We start from the raw sequence: 23,126 nt of genomic DNA on the forward strand, positions 1-23,126 counted from the left end.
GCTGAAGGAAACTGACTGTGCTTTTTAAACGAACTATTCTACAATCTGCTTTAATCAAATTAGGCAAATCATGCAAACCTACATATGAACGACCATATAGGCACTTGAATCCTGTTCCTTCCAAACCAATACACCACCTCCCTCATTGCCAGTAATGTCTAAAACAATACTGGCTGATACTGCTGGAATCATGCATTCAATTAATGAAATCAATTTCAATGTAAAAGAAATTTTAAATAAAATCTAAATAAGCAGATATTATGAGAAGTAGTCGAAGTTTTAATTATAACCTTGAAAAAAATAAAGTTTAATAATTAAGTTTTGTTAGTTTGTAGGTACATGTCTGCAATCTGGTACACACCAAAATCCCCATGCAACAGTACTGTACCACACCACTTGTAAGTCAAAACAAATTGGCTTGATCCACTAATGAAATGGAAATAGGCAGTATTTTGTTTTGGCTCCTCTATCACATAAATAAAAAAAAGGCTTCTATCCAGTCATTGATTGACCAGTCTGGTGTGGCAACAGGCACAGCTGGGGTAGAGAGTTGAAAACAAAGTAGTTGCCAGGTCCACATGGAACCCCAATTTTTTGTTTTACAGAGAGTATTCTACAGCATTGCCTTGCGCTTATCATGAATCTCTCGCCCAGTGCACAGTCTCAAGTGATTGAAAAAAAAGTGCAGGTGAGTCATGCATATAGGAAGTGACCTGCAAAATTACAGACCAATATCTGATCTGGTCAACATCGGTTTGCTGCAGAATTCTTGAAGATATTCTCACTTTGAACAGAATGAGGTTCCTTGAGAAATAAAAGGTTCTGTCCACAAATTAGCACAGTTTTAAAAAGCATCACTCATGTGAAACTCAGCTTGCCCTTTTTTCACATGATATCCTGCAAACTGTTGATGAAGGGCACCACGCAAATTCCACGTTCCTAGATTTCCAAACAATGCTTGACATGGTGCCCCACAGCAGACTGTTAATGAAGGTAAAATAATATTGAATACGTTCACACACATGTGAGAGATTCAGACTTGTTACATAATAGAACCCAGTCCACTGCCCTCAACAGTGAATGTTCTTCAGAGACAAGGGTATCATCAGGAATATCCCAGGGAAGTGTGATACAACTGCTCTTGTTCTCCATATACATAAATGATTTGATAGACAGGGTAAGCAGCAATCTTTGGCTGTTTGATGATAATGTCATGGTGTACGCAAGGGAGTTGTAGTTGAGTGACTATGAGGATGCAAGATGACTTAGAAAAAATTTCTAGTCGGTGCCATGTATGGCAGCTAGCTCTAATTGTAGAAAAATGTAAGTTAATTCAGATGAGTACAAAAAAACAATCCTGTACTGTTCAAATACTGAATTAGTAATGTGCTGGTTGACACAATCATGCCGATGTAATATCTTGGCATAATGCTGCAAAGCAATATGAAATGGTATGAGCACCTATGGACTGGAGAAGGGAAGACGAATGGTTGACTTCAGTTTATTACAAGAATCTTATGAAAGTGTGGTTCATCTGTAAAGCTGACCACATATAAAACATAAGTGCAACCCATTCTTAAGTACTGCTTGAGTGTTTGGGACACTTACCAGATCAAATTAAACGAAAGCGTCAAACCAATTCAGAGGTGGGGTGCACATTTTTTTATGAGTAGGTTCAATAAATAAGTGAGTATTACAGGGAAATTCCTGGAGGGAAGATGACAGTCTTTTTCCAGAACGCGATTGAGAAAATTTAGAGAACCGCCATTTGAAGATGACTGCAGAACAATTATATTGCGACCAAAGTGCATTTCATGCAAGGACCACAAAGATAAGAGAAATTAGGGCTCGGATGAGGTATAAAAACAGCCATTTTTCATTTGCAAATGGAACAGGAAAGGAAACGACTAGTAGTGGTACCAGTTAGTCTCTGCCTTGCACCAGGTGGTGGCTTGTGGAGCATTTATGTAGGTATTGATGTAGATGCAATGGTACTGTGGCATGAGGATTTTCATGTGCACCATAACTGTAGATATGGAAAAAAAATTGCTTAACTTCATTTTCTGGGACGATAACTGAAATTTTATGACTAGCCCTTGCACAGCAAAACATTGTACATGATGAAACAGGAGTAATAAAGGTTGGTCCAAATGAGCATGTAGCAACTTGACAAAAAGACACACTCTTTGTATTATGTTCCTAAAATCTGCAGACAGAAACAGGATTCAAAGCATTTTTCTTAACTTTTTCTGTTTTTGAAAACTGCTGAAGGCCTCCTGTTGCCCCTCTTCATTCCTTTTGCTTTAGGTTCTTTCCTTTTAAGTTGTCTCATAAGTGTAAAAATACTTCATTTCTTTTTCAGTGTGACAATTAATAATTAGTTTTTCCTATCTTTAATAGAGCTGTGACATTTAGTACTGCATTTCTGCAATGGGTTGCTTAAGATTTTTACTTTGCATTACTCTCATGAGGCTGGCACAGCTTCATTCACCTACAAGACCATTTTTAAATGAAACCCAAGTTGAAACTTGTATATGAAATCTTTCCCACATAAAAGTACTTCTCACCATAAATCCTGCAGCATGTTTGTCATTCTTTTCTTCAAATTTCTGTGGTTGAGCTTCCAAAGAATTGTTGCAATGAACTAGTCATGTGGAATGTTACATCAACCCCATTATGTTTTACGTGCATTTCCACATCGTGTGGAGGGCATAAATACAATGTTAATGGCTTAACACAGGAACCAGTGATTAAAAAAAAAATCATTTGGTTAACATCACATCATAAGAATGCGGTGAAAGTTCCCAATGTAAGTGATGTGGACAGAATGTAGGTCATAGCAGGCTAGCAGCTGCACATCATTAGAACAGAAATGGTGAAGCTTGTAGGGTTTTATAGCATTCCTGTAACTAATATTTATGAAAAGTGGTTTTACAGTGGATAAATTATTAAAAAATTGCAAGGCACTGATTCACTATACTTCATCCAAATCCTCGTGTCAGAATATTAAACCAGTGTAGGTGGGAGTCTGTGCCACAACAGCAGAAAATGATGAAGGAGAAAGACATGAGTAGTTTGGAGCACATCATTCTTGCTAGATGTGTGGTTTATCATAAATGACACACATATGAGGTCATCAGTTACAGTTTTAGTCCACATGAAAACATTGTGGAATAATGAAAATTTGTTGCCTGGTCACAGTAAACACTTCCTGTTAGATCAAACTGATGACAATGGTATGATATACAATATCCATGACATTGCCTGTTTAACAGTTGCTCCACTGCATGCCTACCCATGCTGCATGAGGACCACATACTGATGTCTTTTACTATCCAAGCTGTGGTGATTTGCTGTTCTTTTAGCAAGTCTATGGTTCCTTTCTTTCAGGAGTGCTAGTTCTGCAAGGTCCACAGGAGAGCTTCTGTAAAGTTTGGAAGGTAGGAGGCGAGGTACTGGCGGAAGTAAAGCTGTGAGGATGGGGCATGAGTGGTGCTTGGGTAGCTCAGTTGGTAGAGCACTTGCCCGCGAAAGGCAAAGGTCCCGAGTTCGAGTCCGGTCCGGTACACAGTTTTAATCTGCCAGGAAGTTTCAAGTCTATGGTTGTTCAATATAGCTTATGTGATTGGTTATAATGTTCTCACTGACCATGTTATTACCTACAAATTATCCAAAGTTTCTGGCAGACGTAAAAGTAATATAAAATTTGAATAACACAAAATGACTGCATACTTTACGTATGTTCACAGTTTCTTGTGGGTTTGAAACGAGTTCAATTTCAACGCGCTGCATGAGGCCAGCCAACTGTTCCCTGACGTCTCGTGCACGTCGCAATGACCGATGTTGAATAAAATTTTCATAACACCACTGTGTTGAGAACTCTGTATCAGCCCACTGGCTGTAAATGTTCAGTAATGTCAAGTGGTCTCCACCAGGTACAAAAAAGTTCTTTCTTGCTGTGTCTGCATGAATAATTTTGTCCTTTGGCCGATAAAAGATTGCACTATTCACAGAGAGCATTGCAGCAATTGTTAGTATCTCTTCTGAGCATTTGTACCTAGAAATGAGAAGAACAGAAATCACATACAACTAAGCGTCTGTCATTTGAGAAACTACAAGTGACACAAAAAAAAGAAACATTTACAACAATTTAATGATCACAAATGAAGGCTTAAGAGTATAAAATTAAAAACATTTTAGAACACATGAAAACTCATTAGAGTAGATAATGAATGCCTGAAATCCTGATGGCAGTTCTCAACAGGAAATGAAATACCATCAGTTACAATGTGCACTATAAAACTGATGCTGTGAAAGGTTGGCTTGGTTGGCATAAGAGCTTTACGTGTTTGGGACTGCAAACACTGTAATATTTTTTGAGAGATAATGCATAAGTAACTTGGTTTAAACTTTTTTTATCCCGAGTGAGAGAGTTCTGCTAAATCATTATATTATTTATAGCATTGTAGCAGTACAGTAACTTTGCACTGTAAAGCAGAGCTGTAGATGGGACTTGTGACTTTGACTGCGAATGTTTTACATATATTTTCGTTGTCTAAACCATGGGCACCTCAATGTATGATCCAATAGTATTTTGTACAAGTACCAAAACACTTATATAAATTAAAATGCTACCATGAAGCTGCACAGAGTATGAGAAACTGATTGGTATACATGGACTGTTATTGAAAATCTGAGTGCAAGATAATAGTTCTGCTCTCTGCTCATAAAGTTTTGTACTTGTAACAATGTGTTGGGACTTTAACAAGAGTATAGTAATATTCACTTATATCCTCCTCGCTTATTCAATCACAGATTAATTTAATTCCAAAAGAGCAGAATTTCTTCACTTCATCTGCAAGAAGGTGCCCAATTTCGATGCTAAGTTTGACAGTAAAATCATTTATGCTTCTCCTTAATATTTTTGTCATTCTTTATTTACTTTCAATCCATATTCTATATTCTGTAAAAGTTCAGCCCACTCAATGGGTCCTGTAATTCCTCCTCATATCGTGGAGAACAGCAACATCATCATGAATCTCATCACTGATATCCTTTTACCCATATGATTTCCGTAATTGCTTCTTGAAACGCAGGTTGAATTTTAGAGGAAAAAGATTTTTTTCATCTAGGTTCTTGTGCATGCTGTATGTTACCTGTCTTTCCTTATACTGTTTACCTATTTCTCTGAGGATTTCAAACATTTGTACCACTTAATACCAGGAAACACATTGATTCATTGTTGGCAAATCCTACAAAATTGTCTTGATTTTTCTTAAATTTTACTTCTATTATCAAGCATAACATCAGAACTGCCTGTCTAGTACCTATACTTCCCCTAATGTCAAAACTGATCATCATCTAACAGATCCTCAATTCATTTACATGTGCTTGCTTCAGGATAGTGTGGATGATATCATTCTATACATCCAATACTGCCTCCAGTCTCATAGCTCCTACACAGTAACATGAATAATCACATTGGTGCCACCTTCTTCAATAATTTTGGAAATTCTGCAGAAACGTTATCTATCTTTCCTGCCTTGTTTAATCAGAAAACTTCAAAAGTTCCATAAAGTCCGTTCTAACACTGAATGCCCTATATCCTTCAAATCAACAACCATTTCTTCTTTTACCAAGTTGACTGACTGACAGACAGACAGTTTCTCCGTTTCATAGAGGCCCTGAATGTACTCTTCCTACTTACCTATTCCCCTACTCTGTATTTAACACTGGAATTCCTTTTGTACACTTTTAAGTTGAACCCTTTGCTTTTGCATTGTCCGAAATTTATACTCTATGTGATGTACATGTAAAGACAAAAATGATTACAATTTCACAAAAATTGGATTCAAGAGAAAGAGCTTAAAAAATTAAGTGGGTCAATAATGTGTTGGTGTCAATAACATGTTGGTCGATCTCTGGCCCTTAAGCAAGCAGTTATTTAGCTTGGCACTAATTGATGTAGTTGTTGGACATGTTCCTTACAGATATTGTGCCAAATTCTGTTGAAATGGCTTGTTAGATCATAAAAATCCTGAACTGGTTGGATGGCCCTGCCCATAATGCTCAAAATGTTCTCAATTTCGGAAGAGATTCAGAGACCTAGCTCACCATTATGAAGACAAACAGTAGAAACTCTCTCCAGGTGTGGGCTGGCACTATCTTGCTGAAATATAAGCCCAGAATGGTGTGCTATGAAGAACAGCAAAACAGGGTGTAGAATATCATCAACATACCACTGTGCTGTAAGGGCACTTTGGATGACAACCAAATGGTTCCTGCCATGAACTGTAATGGTGTCCCAGACCATCACTCCTGGTTGTTGGGTCATATGGCGGGTGACAGTAACATTGGTATCCTACAGCTGTCTGGGGGATCTCTAGACACTTTGCTGGTCATTGGGGCCTCGAATCCAACTGATTGGAGTAGAACTGTCTTCAGTCATAAGTTCTACTTCAAACTGAGCTCTGGTGACCACCTGGACAGTGGTGGGATACCAACCTGAGCATCACCTGCCATACGGCCAGACAGCCAGGAGTGATGGCCTGGGGAGCCTTATCATTTCATTTCATTGATTGTCGTTCATGGCATCCTTAAAGCACAATGGTATATCAGCTATATTCTACAGCCCATTTTGTTGATCTTCATGGAAAGCAATCTTGGGCTTACATTTCAGCAAGATAATGCCTGCCCACACCCGACAAGAGTTGCTAATGCTTGACTCCATGCTTGCCAAACCTTGCCTTGGCCAGCAACGTCACCAGATCTCTCTCCAATTGAGAACATTTAGAGGATTATGGGCAGGGGTTTCCAACCAGCTCGAGATTTTTACAATCTAACATGCAAATTTGACATATTTTGGATTGATATCCCTCAGGAGGACACACAACAATGCTATCAACCAATGCCAAATCAAATAACTGCTTGCATAAGGGCTGGGACTGGACCAACATTTTATTAATTTGATTGATTTGTGAAGCTCTTCCTCTTGAATAAATCCTCCACTCTTTCTGACATTCTAATCATTTGTTTGTCTGTACATGTATGTCACATCTATCGATTTCCATGCTTCCTTGCACTTCTTGTTAATTTCATTCCCAAGTGATTTATGCTGCTGTATTTCTTCCTTCTGCTCAATATTTTTCATTTCCTTTGTTCATCAACCCACTGAAGTATTTCTTCTGTGAACCACAATTTCTTTGCTGTTGATTCAAGGGTAGTCCACAAAGTAAGTCTTGTTTCTATTTCTATCCGCAGCAGTGCTATGACTGCAGTTCCAAGCATGAGCTGCAGTTACTCTGACTCAAGGAAAAGACAAGTACGCCATTTTCAGATCGCTGCTGCCGACGTGTGCTTTATAGTACTTCTTTATAATGTCAGCCGTAATTGAAAATGCCGCCATGTGTGAAATCAGCTCTGTGATTCATTTTCTAAATGCAAAGAAAGTTAAGCCAAAGGAAATTCATCAGCAAATCTGTGAGGTTTATGGACAAAATGCTGTGAGTGATTCAATGGTCAGAAGATGGGTTACACTGTTTAATGAAGGACGTCATCAAGTGCTCGATGAAGAACGAAGTGGACGCCCGTCTGTGGTTACTGATGAACTAGTTCACAGAATTGAAGATTAATCACAACTGTAAGTTTACACTTAGTGCCCTTGCTACTGAAAAACTGAAATTTCAAAAACTTTGCTAACGTTGGGTACCCAAATTCTTACTGAAAAACACAAAAAACAATGGATGGAGAGTGCACTTCAGCTTTTGACACACTACAATGAAGAAGGCAATGGTTTTCTTTCTTGGATAGTCACAGGGGATGAAACTTGGGTATTGCACAACACCCCTGTAACAAAATGGCAATCAATGGAATGGAGGCACACTTCATCCCCAACGAAGGTTAAGCCTAAACAAATCTTGACACCTCAAAAAGTCATGTGCACCGCTTTCTGGGATAGAAAAGGCATTTTTCTGACTGATTTCATACCACAAGGCCAAACAATCAATGCACATTGTTACTGTGAGACCATTAAGAAATTGTGCCGCACAATACAGAACAAGTGTCAAAGAATACTGTCAAAAGGTGTTTTTTTCCATGATAATGCCCGACCTCACATGGCGAATGTGACCAAACAACTCTTACGGGAATTCCACTGGGATGCGTTTGATCATCCTCCGTACAGCCCAGACCTTGCTCCTAGTGACTTTCATCTCTTCTTACACCTAAAATCTGTCCTTGGTGGTCAACACTTCAACGATGATGGCGAGCTGAAAGAACATGTTACCACATGGTTGAATACACAGGTGGCAACCTTCTATGAAGAAGGCATACAAAAACTTGTGCCAACCTATGACAAGTGCCTACAAAATTTCGGATACTACCTAGAACAGTAGTTTAACAGTTGTAGATTTTTGTACAATAAATGTTTCTTCTGTATCTGCACACGTTCGTTTTATATAACCGAACAGAACTTACTTTGTGGACATACCTCATATTATCCTAAATTTAACTTAACAGAAACATTTATGTTTGATGAAACTGCTTCACCGTAACAGCTGTGTCATGGTGTCTCAATGTTTCACTGAATTTCCTAATGGTCATCTTCAGGTGAAGACTTCACCTGATGATAATGAGTAAAATAATAATTGAAGCACTGCAACAAAATGATGTCACAAATTGGCTCATGACCAAAATTCACCAATGAAATTCACTGTGCAAACCTGCATTCCCATATAATCTTTAGCTTCTTCCCATTTCACTTCACTGACCACCCGCTACATTTACATTTCAATTTCTCTTTGTAGGTTTACTAGTTTTCTTATCACATCAAGGCTTCTGATACTACATGCTTTGATTCGTAAAATGCAATCTTTTCATTGATTTTTCAATCTTTTCCACATGGTCACCTCTGCATTCTGCTTCTGGAGATCAGAGTGGGGAACTACGTCTTCTGGGAATAGATAGATCATCACAACACTTTTTTGGTTGCAGATCACGTTTCCTGTGGATACATTTACATCTACATCTATTCTCTGTAAACCACCATGAGGTGCATGGCAGAGGGTACGTACAACTCTGCACCGGTGGTTATTAGGGTTTACTTTGTTAACAGACTTCATCAGGATAATTTACATCTATCTTCAAGCGTCTTCCAATTCAGTTCTTCAGTATCTCTGTGACACTCTCCCACAGATTAAACAAACCTGTGACCACTCATCCCGCCCTTCTCTGTATATGTTCGATATCCCCTCTCAGTCCTATTTAGTAAGGGTCCCACATACTAGAGCAATATTCTACAATGGCTGACACGAGAGATTTTTAATTAATCTCCTTTCTACACTGCACTTCCCCAGTATTCTACCAATAAACTGAAGTCTACTGCCTGCTTTACTCATGACTGAGCCTATGTGATTACTCCATTTCATATTCCTACAGTATGTTACACTCAGGTATTTGTATGAGTTGACCAATTACAACAGTCACTCATCGGTATAATAGACATAAGATACTACGTTTTTTTCATTTTGTGATGTGCAAAATTTTACATTTCTGAAAATTTAAAGCAAGTTGCAACCTCAGCACTACTTTGAAATCTTATCAAGCATTGACTGAATATTTGTGCAGCTTCTTTCAGATAGTATTTCATTATAGATAATTGCATCATCTGCAAAAAGCCTGACGTTACTATTAACATTATCTGCAAGGTCATTAATATACAAAATAAAGAGCAAGGATCTAAACACACTTCCCTGGGATACACTCCAAGTTACTTCTAGATCTGATGACAACTCTCCATCCAGGTCCTGAATCCAGTCACAAATTTCACTTGATATCCCATATGATCAAACTTTTGTCTATAAGCATAGATGAGGTACTGATTCAAATTCTTTTCGGAAATCAAGAAATACTGCGTCTATCTGATCTCCTTGATCCAAAGCTTTCAGTATGTCATGTGAGAAAAGTGTGAGTTGGCTTTCACATGATCTATTTTTTCAGAATTCATATTGGTTAGCTTTGAGTATGTCATGTGAGAAAAGTACAAATTGGGTTTCACATGTCGAAATTTTCAGAATTTTTGCCGGTTGACATTGAGGAGGTCATTATGTTCATATGTTTGGGCTAAGAATATATTGTGAGATACTATAACAAACTGATGTCAAGGATATTGGATGATAAGTTTTATGGGTCACTTCCACTACCCTTCTTGTAGACGGGTGAGACCTGTGCCTTTTTCCAAGAACTGGGCACGATTTTTTATGCAGGGGATGCATGGTAGATTATAGTTACAAGAGGACTAACTCAGACACAAATTCAGTACAGAATCTGACAGGAATTCCATCAGGCTCCACAGCGTTCTTCATTTTAATGATTTCAGTTGTTTCTCAACACCACTGACACAAATACTTATTCATTAATCTTTTCAGGGGTACAAGGATTAAATTGGGGCAATCAATTCTCCTGGGTTTTCCTTTGTAAAGGAACATTTGAAAATGGAGTTAAGCATTACAGCTTTTGTTTCGCTATCCTCAACTTCAGTTCCTATCTCATTTGCTAGGGACTTGACACTAACTTTGTTGCCATTAACAGTCTTTACATACAATCAGAATATGTCTGGGTTCTGAGAAAGATCATTTCACAATATTCTGCTACAGTAGTCCTTGAAGGCACCACGCATTGCTCTCTTCACAGCCAAACTCGTTTCATTCAGAATTTCACTACCTATAGCCCTATGCTTTGTTTTACACCTATTCTGCAGTAATCTCTGTTTCTTTAGAGGTTTCTTTACAGTGGCTTCCATTATGGACTGTTCTACTGCGTACATATATATCTAGAGTACGGTCAAATATTCTTTTACACTTGAGCCATAATCCCTCTACATGTTCCTGCCTTGTGCTGAAAGTATCAAGTTCCTCTTTGAGATATGACACTACAGATTTTTTATCTAGTTTACTGAACATATATATTTTTCTGCTTGGTTTAGTTGTCCTTTGTACTTTGGTAATCATTGTTGCCACAACCACATCATGGTCACTGATACCAGTTGCAATGTGGGCATCCTGAAAGAGGTCATATTTATTTGCTGCCATTAGATCCAATACATTTCACCAGGAGTGTGGTTCCTACCTATCTGTTCTAGGTAGTTTTCAGAGAAGGCATTTAGTAATGTTTCAAAGGATGTCTTATCATGCCCACTAGTAACAAAACTTATTTTCCCACTTAATTGTTGGATGAATAAAGTCACCGCCAATGACGACAGTATGATTGGGGAACTCTAAAGGTTTCGGCTACATCAGGAGAAGAGCCTGGTCCATCTGCATACCGTCTTGATCTCACATTATTTGTCTTTACTGCAGTGGTTTCCATTGTCTTCTAAATCCTCATGCCTTTGGCGATTGTTGATTCTTCCACCTTTATGGAAAGTTTTGCCATCTGAAGGGCAAAAACATGCTCAGAACCTCTAATCTCTGGATGACTCCTCCATCAAGCTGCCTCCAGATGATTAAACTTAGTATCTGACAGTGATTCCTATTCCCCACCCAGTCCAAATATAAGTACGGAGAAAGGTCAGAGATACATTTCATAACGTACCTGCAGCTTGCTCCAGCAGAGTGCGCCACCAGCACTGCCACTGCCACCACAAGAATGACACATAGGCCCATCTACTGATGTGACAGTGTTTATAAATACCACAGTCCCTTGGTTGTTTCTGAAGCTGAACAAGGAAAACTTCATTTTTCAACATGACAGGGCAAGCTCTCTCTAGCAACTTAGCACTTCTCAGCTGGCCTCCAAAGTCACCAGATTTAACATCCTGTGATTTTTTTCTGGAGGTTTCATTACGGACAACATTTATCCATCAACACTACCACATACTCTAGAAGAGTTGATCCCATAATTTAGAAAAAAATCAATTAAATAAGTCATTATTAATTATTAAAATTTTTGAATGTTTCTGTTAAGGGAATCCAAATGATTCATTATTCTGTTGCACCTGTCATCTGTGTAGACATCCATACAATATTTTTTGGGTTTTTTTTTTGTCCCGAACATGAAGTCTTTGCTCTAGAAACTACAAATTTTGCTACTGTTTATTTGCTGTGGGTCACACAAGTAGCCAAATATTTCAGAAATACCTATTCACTCAATCTTGAATAAAGAATTTACACTGTGTTATCAGTTTTCAAATAAGTAGTAGAGCATGCATTTTCACTTACTTTTCTGAAGCGAGAATCATTTTGGCCATCATGGGATCAACTGGAAATTCTGCCATTCTTCGGCCAAGCTTTGTAAGTTCCCCATGATGATTTAAAGCTCCCAATGCATAGAGCTGCTCTAATGCCAACACCTAAAACATGTTTCAGAACATCACTATGAATACTATGGTTAAAGTTACATGATGTTTACACAGAAACAATCACATCTTGGTACTTCTTCCATGCATTTCTTATAATGTTTTAATTTGTAGGAACACATTTCATGTCTCATTTTTATCTTAAGTGAAATGTACATAAATAAAAATAAATCTAAACTATGTATTCTTGTTTGTGACTCCTCTGCAGACTTTCAGTGTCATTTGCATATGGTATAAAGTGAAGTTCAATAAGAAATCTGTAAGATACATCTATGCATAAAACAACATGGTGTAAACAGATCTTAATTTATTTCTACAACTTGATACAACAGATCAGTCACTGAAGATATGAACTGAAATTCAGTCATTAGAAGACAACACTATCAAAATTATTACGAATGCTGATTCTAACACCTATATATGATGATGATGATGATGATGATGATGATGATGATAATGAAGTCCCATACTCCTTGACAGAGCGTAGGGGAGGAATAAGAGAAACAAAGTAAAGCCTTTCAAATATACATGTCAAAAATATTACTTATTTCTCTTCTGACTACAAAGATATAAAGTCTTCTTCTATGTGATTTCATTAATCCCAGCAATGGTATGACTTCACAAAGTGACTTATCAGCATATACCAAATTATTACTGATAATAAAGTACTTATATGTTTCACTTTATTTTCTTCTTTGCTAACTACTGACAAGTAGTAGTCAGAACATGATTTTTTTTCATTTAGTGCTTAGCTTATACTTATCTCCTTCAAAAAAGAGTAATTACCACACATAATCTCTGACCTATGAACAAACTATGACAGAGAACTGAAACATATGGCAGTATTACTTTATGCATTCCAGATTAAGGTAAGTATTCAGATTCAATGTTAATGATCCAAAAATGAATGTTTGACACTTGAAACAGTAGTAAATTACAATTGAAGTAAAAAATAAATATTAATAAAAGATAAGAGAGAGAGAGTAGTAGTAGTACCTATTTACTAGCAACCAAATATGAGCAACTGAAGCAAGTCAGAGAGACAAACAAATCTAAAACACAACTGCATCTCTTTCAGAATCATAAAGTAGTTCCTTCATCAGCCACAATGAAACTGGGGAGAAGGGAGATAAGACATACACCTGTCAAAGGGCAGCAAAAGTCATTCTAAACACTGAATAAAGAAAGATGAAAATATGCAATAATGCAGTGAATGTTGTTCCAACTCCTTTCCTCCATCTTACATCACTACAAATTCTAAGCTCAGACCGATTTTTGCTACCCTTCACCACACCCTCTCACCCTTTCACAGTTTTCTTTCATATGATGAAAGTAATGAAGGAAATATTAAAAAGCAGCACAAGCTAGATATATGACCAAATCTTGTAATCTGTATGTCAGTCAAATGCTCCAAATATTGCTGTTCAAATGGATGGCACAGGGACACTTGTCTTCTCACTGTCAAATATTGTAATGTAAACTGGGTGGCATAAAGAAAAACAAAGCTGTTACAATACTATATATTTAATGTACTTAGTTTATAAATTCCATGGGATTTATTTCAAAAATAGGCTAATCCAATTTAAGCTGCACCACTCCTAGATTTTTTCTTTCTACACCTCTTTTTTGTTTTGTTTTTTCCTCAGTTAATCACGTTAATGAATAATAATAATAATAATAATTTCTAATATGCTCTCACTCATCTTCTAAGCATACAGCATAATAGTTAAGCACTGTGCTTACCAAAGTCTCATGAGGCGGTGGATCAAGGAAATCAAAATGCAACAGGTCATTAATGCCTAAGGCCTTCAGAGTCAGGACTGCATTCCCCAGGTTGATCCTTTGTATTTCAGGGATTGTATTGTCTTCCAGCTCATGTTTGTATGCCCATGCCGTATATAGTCGGAAACACTTGCCAGCTGCCACACGACCAGCACGGCCTGCACGTTGATTAGCTGATGCCTGAAAAATAAACCAACTAACCCTCTTTTAATTATTAGAAACTGTACTAAGATTGTAATGTTTCAACACAACATAAATATATGCTTCACTAACATAACAAACACAATTTTTCAGAAATACTGATAAAAAACACAATTATGAAATAATTATCTAGAAGTAACGAGTAATAATTTTCTAACATTACATTTCCACAAAACAGGGTTATAAAGAAATACAACAGAAAATGTTTAGTCATTTCAATAATGAAAATGTCATTGAAGTTTCCCTTCATATGACAACAGTGGTGAAGGAAATCAATGTAATGAGATATTATTAATCATTCCTTAGTCAGTGCTTTACACACATTTGGGAGAATTACTACCTGTTCATAAAAAATAGATTGTAGATGGTAAGTTTCCTATACCAACTGATCAATGAATATTTTGTGTGTGTGTGTGTGTGTGTGTGTGTGTGTGTGTGTGTGTGTGTGTGTGTGTGTGTGTGTGAGTGAGAGAGAGAGAGAGAGAGAGAGAGAGAGAGAGAGAGAGAGAGAAAGGGGGGGGGAAGAGGGGAGTATAAAATAACATCTTTCTACAGATTCATCATTTTAAAAATAAAGAACACAGCAATGATTAAATTGTGTATAAAATTTTATCAACTAAACTGCAAGTATTTATTTTATTGTTGAATTTTTCTCATATGACCACTGTTTTACATATTAAGTGTACCTGCTATGAGTCACTGCATCTGATATTTTTTTTTCTTTTGAGGTCAGCTGGGAATCAGGAAAAAAAGGACAGCTCACATGGTTTTTTAAATGGTGATAAATAAAAAAAATAAGAAGCAATTTTGATTCATTTCATCAACAAAATATTGTCTAAAATGCAATTCACAGAGCCATCTCAAATTAGTCTCGATTAAGATAAGATTACATCCTAGTTTGTAGCAGCAGCTGAGAAATGACAGTAAATTGGATCCAGTTTCCACCCAACAGACCCAAATTGTGTGTTTAGTTATGACTGAAACCCACACAACAAGATATTTTTCAAGATATTCCAAATGCTACATGCTGGGTGGCAAAAATCAGAATGTAAATATAGTAAGGAAAGTTGTGGTAGAATGTAAATAGTTTAGAAGTAAAGAATACCACACACCAAACAGTAGAAGCACCGAGTTGTTGATAAAACACTTCCACTATTTGATGATTGGTCTCCTTTACTCAGTTCTATAAAAATCAGAACTGCTTTTACATGTGGGTGGTTTAGTTAGAAAATGGACATGTCCTTTGAGAAAAAATCATTTAAACACGATCTATTGTTTATTGCAAATAATACAAACAGCACACACATGAAAACCTTTTTCTTATTTTTTTTTTTATGTCCACATGAAAATTACAGTTAGAATGAAATTTGCCTTTCAGTGGCTGCTTTTGAAGGAAAAAGTTCTGTCTCTTATTATAGACATTCTGAGATTATGAGGAAAATTGTTGCCGGAAGAAAGTGAAGAACATGGAGGAATGGTAACCTTGCCATATGTTGACAGTGTTTGTTTGAAAATAGTAAGATTACTGATGAAATATGAAGTTCTCAGAGCTCTTCTAGGTTCAGTAGAAGACAAACTTGGTTTGAGAAGGCCTGATGTCCTGTAGCTGATTGTAGTAGGCACTGTCAGTCAGTTGAACTGTGTTCTTAAGAGAATAAGGATACACGACATATTTAAATCATCATGTAAACATAAACAAATGTGCAAATGTGCACTGTTATGCAATGCAACATCCAACAAGCATTAGTGGAATGTTACATGTGTAGACATCCCTTGTTACAAAAGGTGCTTTTTAACTGTATTGTTTTCATTTGTGATAAATCTGTTTTTATTTTTAACAAACCTGTGTGGAATCTGCTATATGCTACTCACTATAATGTCAAAATGGCATGTCTGACACAGTAATAACAAAAAAGGACATACAACAAGTTTTTAAAGATTAGTAGATGACAGTCTTAACTATTGAAACCAATCATCAAGAATAAATAGTACTGAATGCAATCTAGGTTGTTAAATTTTCTTGAAAAGGGGAAAGATTGTCAAAGTAAATTACTTGTGCAAGTAAAGTATTTTTAAGAAAAACTAATGCACAAGTACATAAAATTTGCACTTACTACTTTAAAATACCCGCATTTGGGAGTCGTACTTCCTAAGTAAAATTATAGCCCAAGCACATCACAAACTTGAATATACAGATAAAGTTATGGTAGTGCATGTTTACCTTTGATATTGGGACAATGATCAATGATTCCATCCCAGTTCTTGAATTAAAATTGTTTTGCTTACAAAATCCAGGATCAATAACATAAATAATATTGTCGATAGTTAGAGAAGTTTCTGCAATGTTTGTTGCTAACACAACCTGAAAACAAAAGATAATTGTTACACTCTATACGTACAAAAATAAATGTTTGTGAGAACTATTTTATTAGTAACAATTGAGGTTGGAAGCTGTGGCATGTAAGCATAATTTTGGAATTCCTGGGGTAGTGTCAACAATATCTGGCACAAATATGACTTACTACCTGGAAAAATATGATGTTGGGTGTGACAATATAAACTTAATTAACAATCAAATTATGGGATGGAATGTACATAACTTCAGGAGGCAAAATGTTTAGTAATGCCAATAGACACAAATAAAATAAAAGTATCTACATAACTAAGTGACCAAGGGCACTCATCCCCAGGGGAAACAGGTCCCATATGGAAACAATATAGTTTTATCAGGTGCTTTCCTTTCCAGAAAATAATTTAAAAGTCAATAAGATGCAGGTTTTTAACAGGGTCAGAACAGGAATGTTTTTTATAGCTACTCACAAGTCACCCTTTGTCTTCCAAAATATTAAAAGTACTCCATAGCCCCAGGTCTACCATACCCCCCCCCCCCCAAAAAAAAAAAAACAACAACTCAAACTTGTAAGTGACTAACCTGCGGCATAGTAACCCAGTCCCAGTTGCAAGTGGCTTCTAGGGGGCAAAAAATTCAATTTTCTGTAGTTCATATAATTATTGACAGAATTCAAAAATTTAAAATGCTGTCATAATTAATTCATTAAGGGGGGTAGGACATCAAATGAGACGACTTGGAGCAGGAGAGACACCACAGGAATTTTCAATTTCCACTGTCTATACTTTTAAAAACAAATTCATAAAACTTTGTCAGGAAGACCAGAGAGGATTCAGGATTTACCCTTATAGCGGTGGAAGCTCAAAAATATAAGAAAATAGTTTATTTGTTTTACATTTGTATTTCACCTTTCGTTCACTTACCATTGGCTGCATTTGCTGCTATAGGTACACTTTTCTTCATAAGTGAGGGAGATCCTTCGATGAATTTTGCACAGCATACAAACCTTACTAACAGCTGTATGAAACTCTAGAATTTTCCAAATCTATTAAAAACTGTGGTAAAAATTGAGATAATTAACTATAAAATTTGAGTTTTTTCTAAGCATGAAGTTTAAAATGTAATAGCACATTCATTTTTTTCATAAATTAAATAATTTCTATAGATACTTCCCACTAACACCAACCTGTCAGAACTCCGGAGATGGGAACTTGCCCTTCAGTATATCCTCTCTTCTCGTTATCCGCCAGGCCTCAACCTCCGCTAATTTCAAGTTGCCGCCGCTCATATCTCACCTGTCTTTCAACATCTTTGCCTCTGTACTTCTGCCTCGACTGACATCTCTGCCGAAACTCTTTGCCTTTACAAATGTCTGCGAGTGTATACCTGTCGTTTTTTCCCCCTAAGGTAAGTCTTTCCACTCCCGGGATTGGAATGACTCCTTACCCTCTCCCTTAAAACCCACATCCTTTCGTCTTTCCCTCTCCTTCCCTCTTTCCTGATGAAGCAACCGTTGGTTGCGAAAGCTTGAATTTTGTGTGTGTGTTTGTATGTCTATCGACCTGCCAGCGCTTTCGTTTGGTAAGTCACATCATCTTTGTTTTTAGATATATGTAAGTATGGTTTGTATGTTGTGCAAAATTTATCAAAGAATCTCTCTTACTTACAAAGAAACGTGTACCTATAGCAACAAACGCAGCCAACAGAAGTGAAAAAATGATGAACTTTCACATGTAAGGGGGGAAAAAAAAAAAAAAAAAAAATTGTACTTTTTTTTTAACTTCCACTGCTATGATTGTGAATCCTGAATCCTTCCTGGTCATGCTGACAAAGTTTTATGAATTTATTCGTAAAAGTATAGACAGTGGAAATTAAAATGTCCTGTGGCATCTCTCCTGCTCCAAGGCGGCCTGTTTGACATCCTACCCCCCTTAAGAGGTATAATGTTATGTTATAGGTTTAACATAGTAAGACAAATATCAAATTAGAAACTGAGTATATGTCTTATGGCAGCAGAACTCATGGCACACACATACCTAGCGTGTATTCATCCAGTATCTGAGAATGAGTGCACTTAGTGACTTCCAACAAACTTTACAAAAAAAGGATTAAAGGAAAAAAGCTTATCGCTTGCTAAATTTTCATTCATGCGACTTTAGCATCAGGCTACATACTTTAATTTATTATTTCTTTACTACGAACTATTTCACATTTTGTAGACAGTATACACATATATCACTGATGTACCTGCAAAATTATTTTATGATACACAGTTCACGAGATTGATGTCATAAACTTTTAGATGCATGAAAAATTAGCTTCTACTTAAAATCTAGCACAAATCACCCAGCCTACACTCATCCAGTGTTTGATAATGAGAGCACTTAGTGCCTTCCAACAAACTTTAAACATAATTTCCAACCTTTTCTAAACTTTTTCTTGCATACATGTTTAACATCAAATATTTAATCAAAATTCTGAAACTGTTTTATACATGATCATTCAATTCTGTAAAGAAACCAGGGTTTACTGGTACAACACAATAATAGCACTTCGAACTAACAGCCCCTGATCACTCACACCAGCACGAGAACGGACCATCTGAAGTAGGGACGAGTTTGGAGTAAGACCTTGGACTTAATTTCCATTAATAACACGATCCCACTCCCCACTTCTTTATCATTATATTTTTCATTTATTATGTCTTATTTAATATCTTCTTTATAGATATTTTACTTTTAATCTTCCTTCTCCACTCTTCATTCCCTATTCTTGTTTTCTTCACTGCATACCATACTCATTTTAATTCTCTTCCTCTTAATTTAGCTTTACTTCTCACTCTGCCTTTATCATCTTAGGACTGAAGGTGAGATAGTGCTTACCAATGTCTTATGATTGACCTCCTACTCTTTCTGATCCCCCACCCTCTGCCCTAAAATCATTTCTGTCTGTCTCCATCCATATAACAGCTTAGTAACTCTCTTCCTGGATGAAAGTGATCTGCTCTTTCTTTTTAACCTTCTCTAATCTATCTCTCTTTCCCCTCAGAAGATGGAACTAATAGTTCTGAAAGTTAATAGGGCGTCATGTACTTTTACATGTGTCTATTAGCAATATTAGAAATTTTGCCTCCCGTGAATAAGTAATGGGCAGCAATTTTGTTTCATAATTGAATGAAAACTTTCATTAATAACACAAAAATGATGGTTGTCTCTGGTCATACTTTTACATGGAAATGTTTTCTTGTTTTGGTGCAAGAAACCCTACCCCACTTTGTAGAAGTATTTCCGATATACCATGTATAGTTTGCACAGGCAGTCTGATTTCTGGATAAGATAGTGACATACAACAGAAATAAAAACCAACAGTTACATTAGCAAAAAACAACAACAACAACAACATAACATGCTATACATACCTTGCGAGCACCTGGTGGTGTCGGTTGAAATATTTTTGCCTGCATATCACTAGGCAGATTAGCATATACAGGTAATATAATCAGTTCCTTTATTTTGGAACCTAGCCTCCTTGTTCTCTCTTGAAGCAGTTCCTGACAAGTTTCAATTTCATCTTGTCCTGTTAAAAAAACCAAGATATCTCCAAGTGGTTGTGTAGCATGTATCTGCAGTATCGATACAACACATGCATCTATATAGTCTGCCTCCGGAGCTTTCGTATAGTATATGTCCACTGGAAATCGCCTTCCTGTAAAAACAATAAATGTATAACTAGCATGAACCAGAAAAAAAGGGTAATTATCAAAAACACAACACAGTAAGCTCCCGATGAACAAGGTGTGGATTAAACAGCTTGAATATAATCCATGTAATGTTCGATGGGAGGCGGGAAGAGAACCTAAACTGTCAAATTAGAATGGATATTTTCATTTAAAATACAAATTTCTGGTTGCGAAGCTGTGTATGATGAAAACATCCACATGTGATTAAATAGTGATAACTATGCAGTTGAATTTGAGCAGCTAAGTGACACAGATATAGTGAACAATGTGTGTCCAGAAGAGGAAGAGGTGTGACCTAGAAGTACATTATCATGCATACTGAGGCACTGAAATGCTTTGATCTATTATAATAACAGGGTGTATACAGGGACAAGGAAAAAAAAATCCCGGATTATTCCCGGATTTCTCCCGGATATCTCGTTTAAAAAATATGCTTTTTCCCGGGTGGCCTACTGTCACTTAGCACAGAAAAAGTTCCCTCGGAACTGTAAAACTTATCAATCCTTTGAATGGTTAACGTATTATATAATCGCGTAGAACTTCCCGGAAAAAAAAGAAAAGCCGGAGCAGAGAAGTTTTGGAAAGACCTTTGATTTGCAGCAACATGTACGCTGCATATTTTCGTATTACGAAAGTATAAATTCGAATTACACCAAACACAGCTTGTTAGTTTCCGGAGCGTTGCAACCGAGGTTGTGATGTCCTTTTGTAAGCGAGTCATATCTCAAGCCACGGGATCTCGCCAGCCGATGACAGCAGCTATTCAGAGCATAGGGCACGTGTTATAGTCAGCCACTAGCAAGATTACTGGTTACATAGCGCGAACACACAAGAGGAAAAGTTAACGGTTTACATTAATGTACACAGTACCGTATATCTACAAGAAAAGCTAAGCTTTCACGTGTAATATTGGTCTTTTTTTGGTGTGATATACTTTAAGATACATCACACAAATGTGCCAGTAAATTTAAAATTGTGACATAAATGCCTCGGCTCGAAATTCTTGAAGTGGCTGGTCCTCAAACTGTTCAGTTTCGAACGCTCTGTGATTTAGATATCCATCCCACTTTCACACACGTAACATAATTCATCTTGCGTAAAAAGAAATTTACTTTGAAAGTAACGCTTCTCTAACCACCGTTCGCAATACTGTTAGTTATAGGTTCGATTTACCAGTTGCCAGAGAGCGCCAAAAACGAATTATTGTGCGCGTGCAACTGCAGTGGTGTAGGAAGCCCGCATGTTCGTGTGTATAAAGCACTAAGAGAGCTTACACTACACCATAAAAGAAACAGGGCATCAGAGGATACTCCAAAAGGCATCAAAATTTCGTGAATCATACTAAAATGCAAAATTCGGCTTGAAGTGCACATTGGTTTTTTCCAGATTCACAATGAAGTAGGTTCCATCTGATATTAAGCTTTTCAGTGTGGTTTTTGGGATGTAAATTTTCTTGGAGTACCAGTACTCTACGATCTCATGTTTGGTTCTTTATTATGGCATAATGCCATACATGGCAGAAGATGATAACGTGCACTTCACCGAACAGTTGGAAGTACCCAAAATTGTTAAATGAAACACTTCGTTTCAAATAAAATGATTGCCTCAGCGGAATTTCTTTAGCAAACTTGCAAAAATAACTTCATTCTTCTGCAAGGCGATTAATGCTTGACTGCTACTAACTTGGAAAGAAAATAAAATCAGAAACTGAAATTAATAATATATTTTTGCCCTCTGTAATTATTTGAATGCATTTTAATACACTTGATAGCTCCCGGCCACAGAAATCCGTTTTGTTTTCATTTGACGTGGAAGCTGTACACGAAGAGAAGCAGCGAAATCACTTAACGTAAACACGGGTCACGTGGAGACTAACCCCCTCCCCACTACAACTCAGACAACTCTGTGCAAGCGCGAATCTGGCAGCTAGGGCGCGCGAGAAAAATTTTTCTCGTTTGCATCTGGCTGCTTGCTGCTACTACCGATGCAGCTAACAGCCAAACTTCAAGAAGCGGGAAGCGAGAGAAGGTACTGCTTATACGCGAGTCAAATGCGCATGCACAACAGACCGCTGGCAACTGGTCAAACGAACCTAATGTGAACAGTTGTGACGTCATGCTCATAGCAAGCAGTTTATTGTTACGAAGAATTACAGTCTGCGCCCTACGGCCTTTAACATATTTTTGCTATCTGTAGACGCTTGTGCGTGCACGGTGTTTTGTTGTCGTAAAATGCACATTTCCTTTGCCACTACAGTTTTATTTTTTTCCCTCTCGTTTATATTTTATTGCTGCAGTATCATTCTCCAGTAGCAGGGTACAATAACATTCTTTGCTAGAGAATCAATTCTGCAGTCAAAACTACAAAAATGTAACTGAAAGCTAAAACAATGAAAAATTCCCGGAATTCCGAAAAATTCCCGGGTTTTTCCCGGTTTTCTCCCGGATGAAAAAATTCCCGGGTTTTTCCCGGAATTCCCGGTTGTCCCGGGTCGTATACACCCTGAATAATGTGCAGGGCAAAACTTGTTTGAACTATACCGGTGTACAGATTCCATAAAATGAAGAGATGCCTATTACAGTGTGTTTTTAAATGTGATTACTTAAATAAATTGTCAGTTTCTGGTGAGTAACGCATAAGTAACACAAAGCGGCTTTCTACATCTACATCTAGATCCATATTCCGCAAGCCACCTGACGGTG

At 37.1% G+C, this 23,126-nt stretch overlaps 1 protein-coding gene across 1 annotated transcript in view; it reads right to left on the minus strand.

The window, feature by feature from the left end:
* Positions 1-23,126, minus strand: part of LOC126191167 (pre-mRNA-splicing factor ATP-dependent RNA helicase DHX16) — a 121,235-nt gene that overhangs the window by 23,875 nt on the left and 74,234 nt on the right. The window contains exons 10-14 of the mRNA XM_049931940.1: positions 20,104-20,390; positions 16,557-16,697; positions 14,096-14,314; positions 12,216-12,346; positions 3,733-4,057 (exon numbers count right to left, since the gene is read on the minus strand). Of these exons, the coding sequence (XP_049787897.1) occupies positions 3,733-4,057; positions 12,216-12,346; positions 14,096-14,314; positions 16,557-16,697; positions 20,104-20,390 (1,103 nt within the window). The remainder of the gene's footprint in view (positions 1-3,732; positions 4,058-12,215; positions 12,347-14,095; positions 14,315-16,556; positions 16,698-20,103; positions 20,391-23,126) is intronic.

This window comes from Schistocerca cancellata, chromosome 6, assembly GCF_023864275.1.
Source record: "Schistocerca cancellata isolate TAMUIC-IGC-003103 chromosome 6, iqSchCanc2.1, whole genome shotgun sequence".
NCBI lineage: Eukaryota > Metazoa > Arthropoda > Insecta > Orthoptera > Acrididae > Schistocerca > Schistocerca cancellata.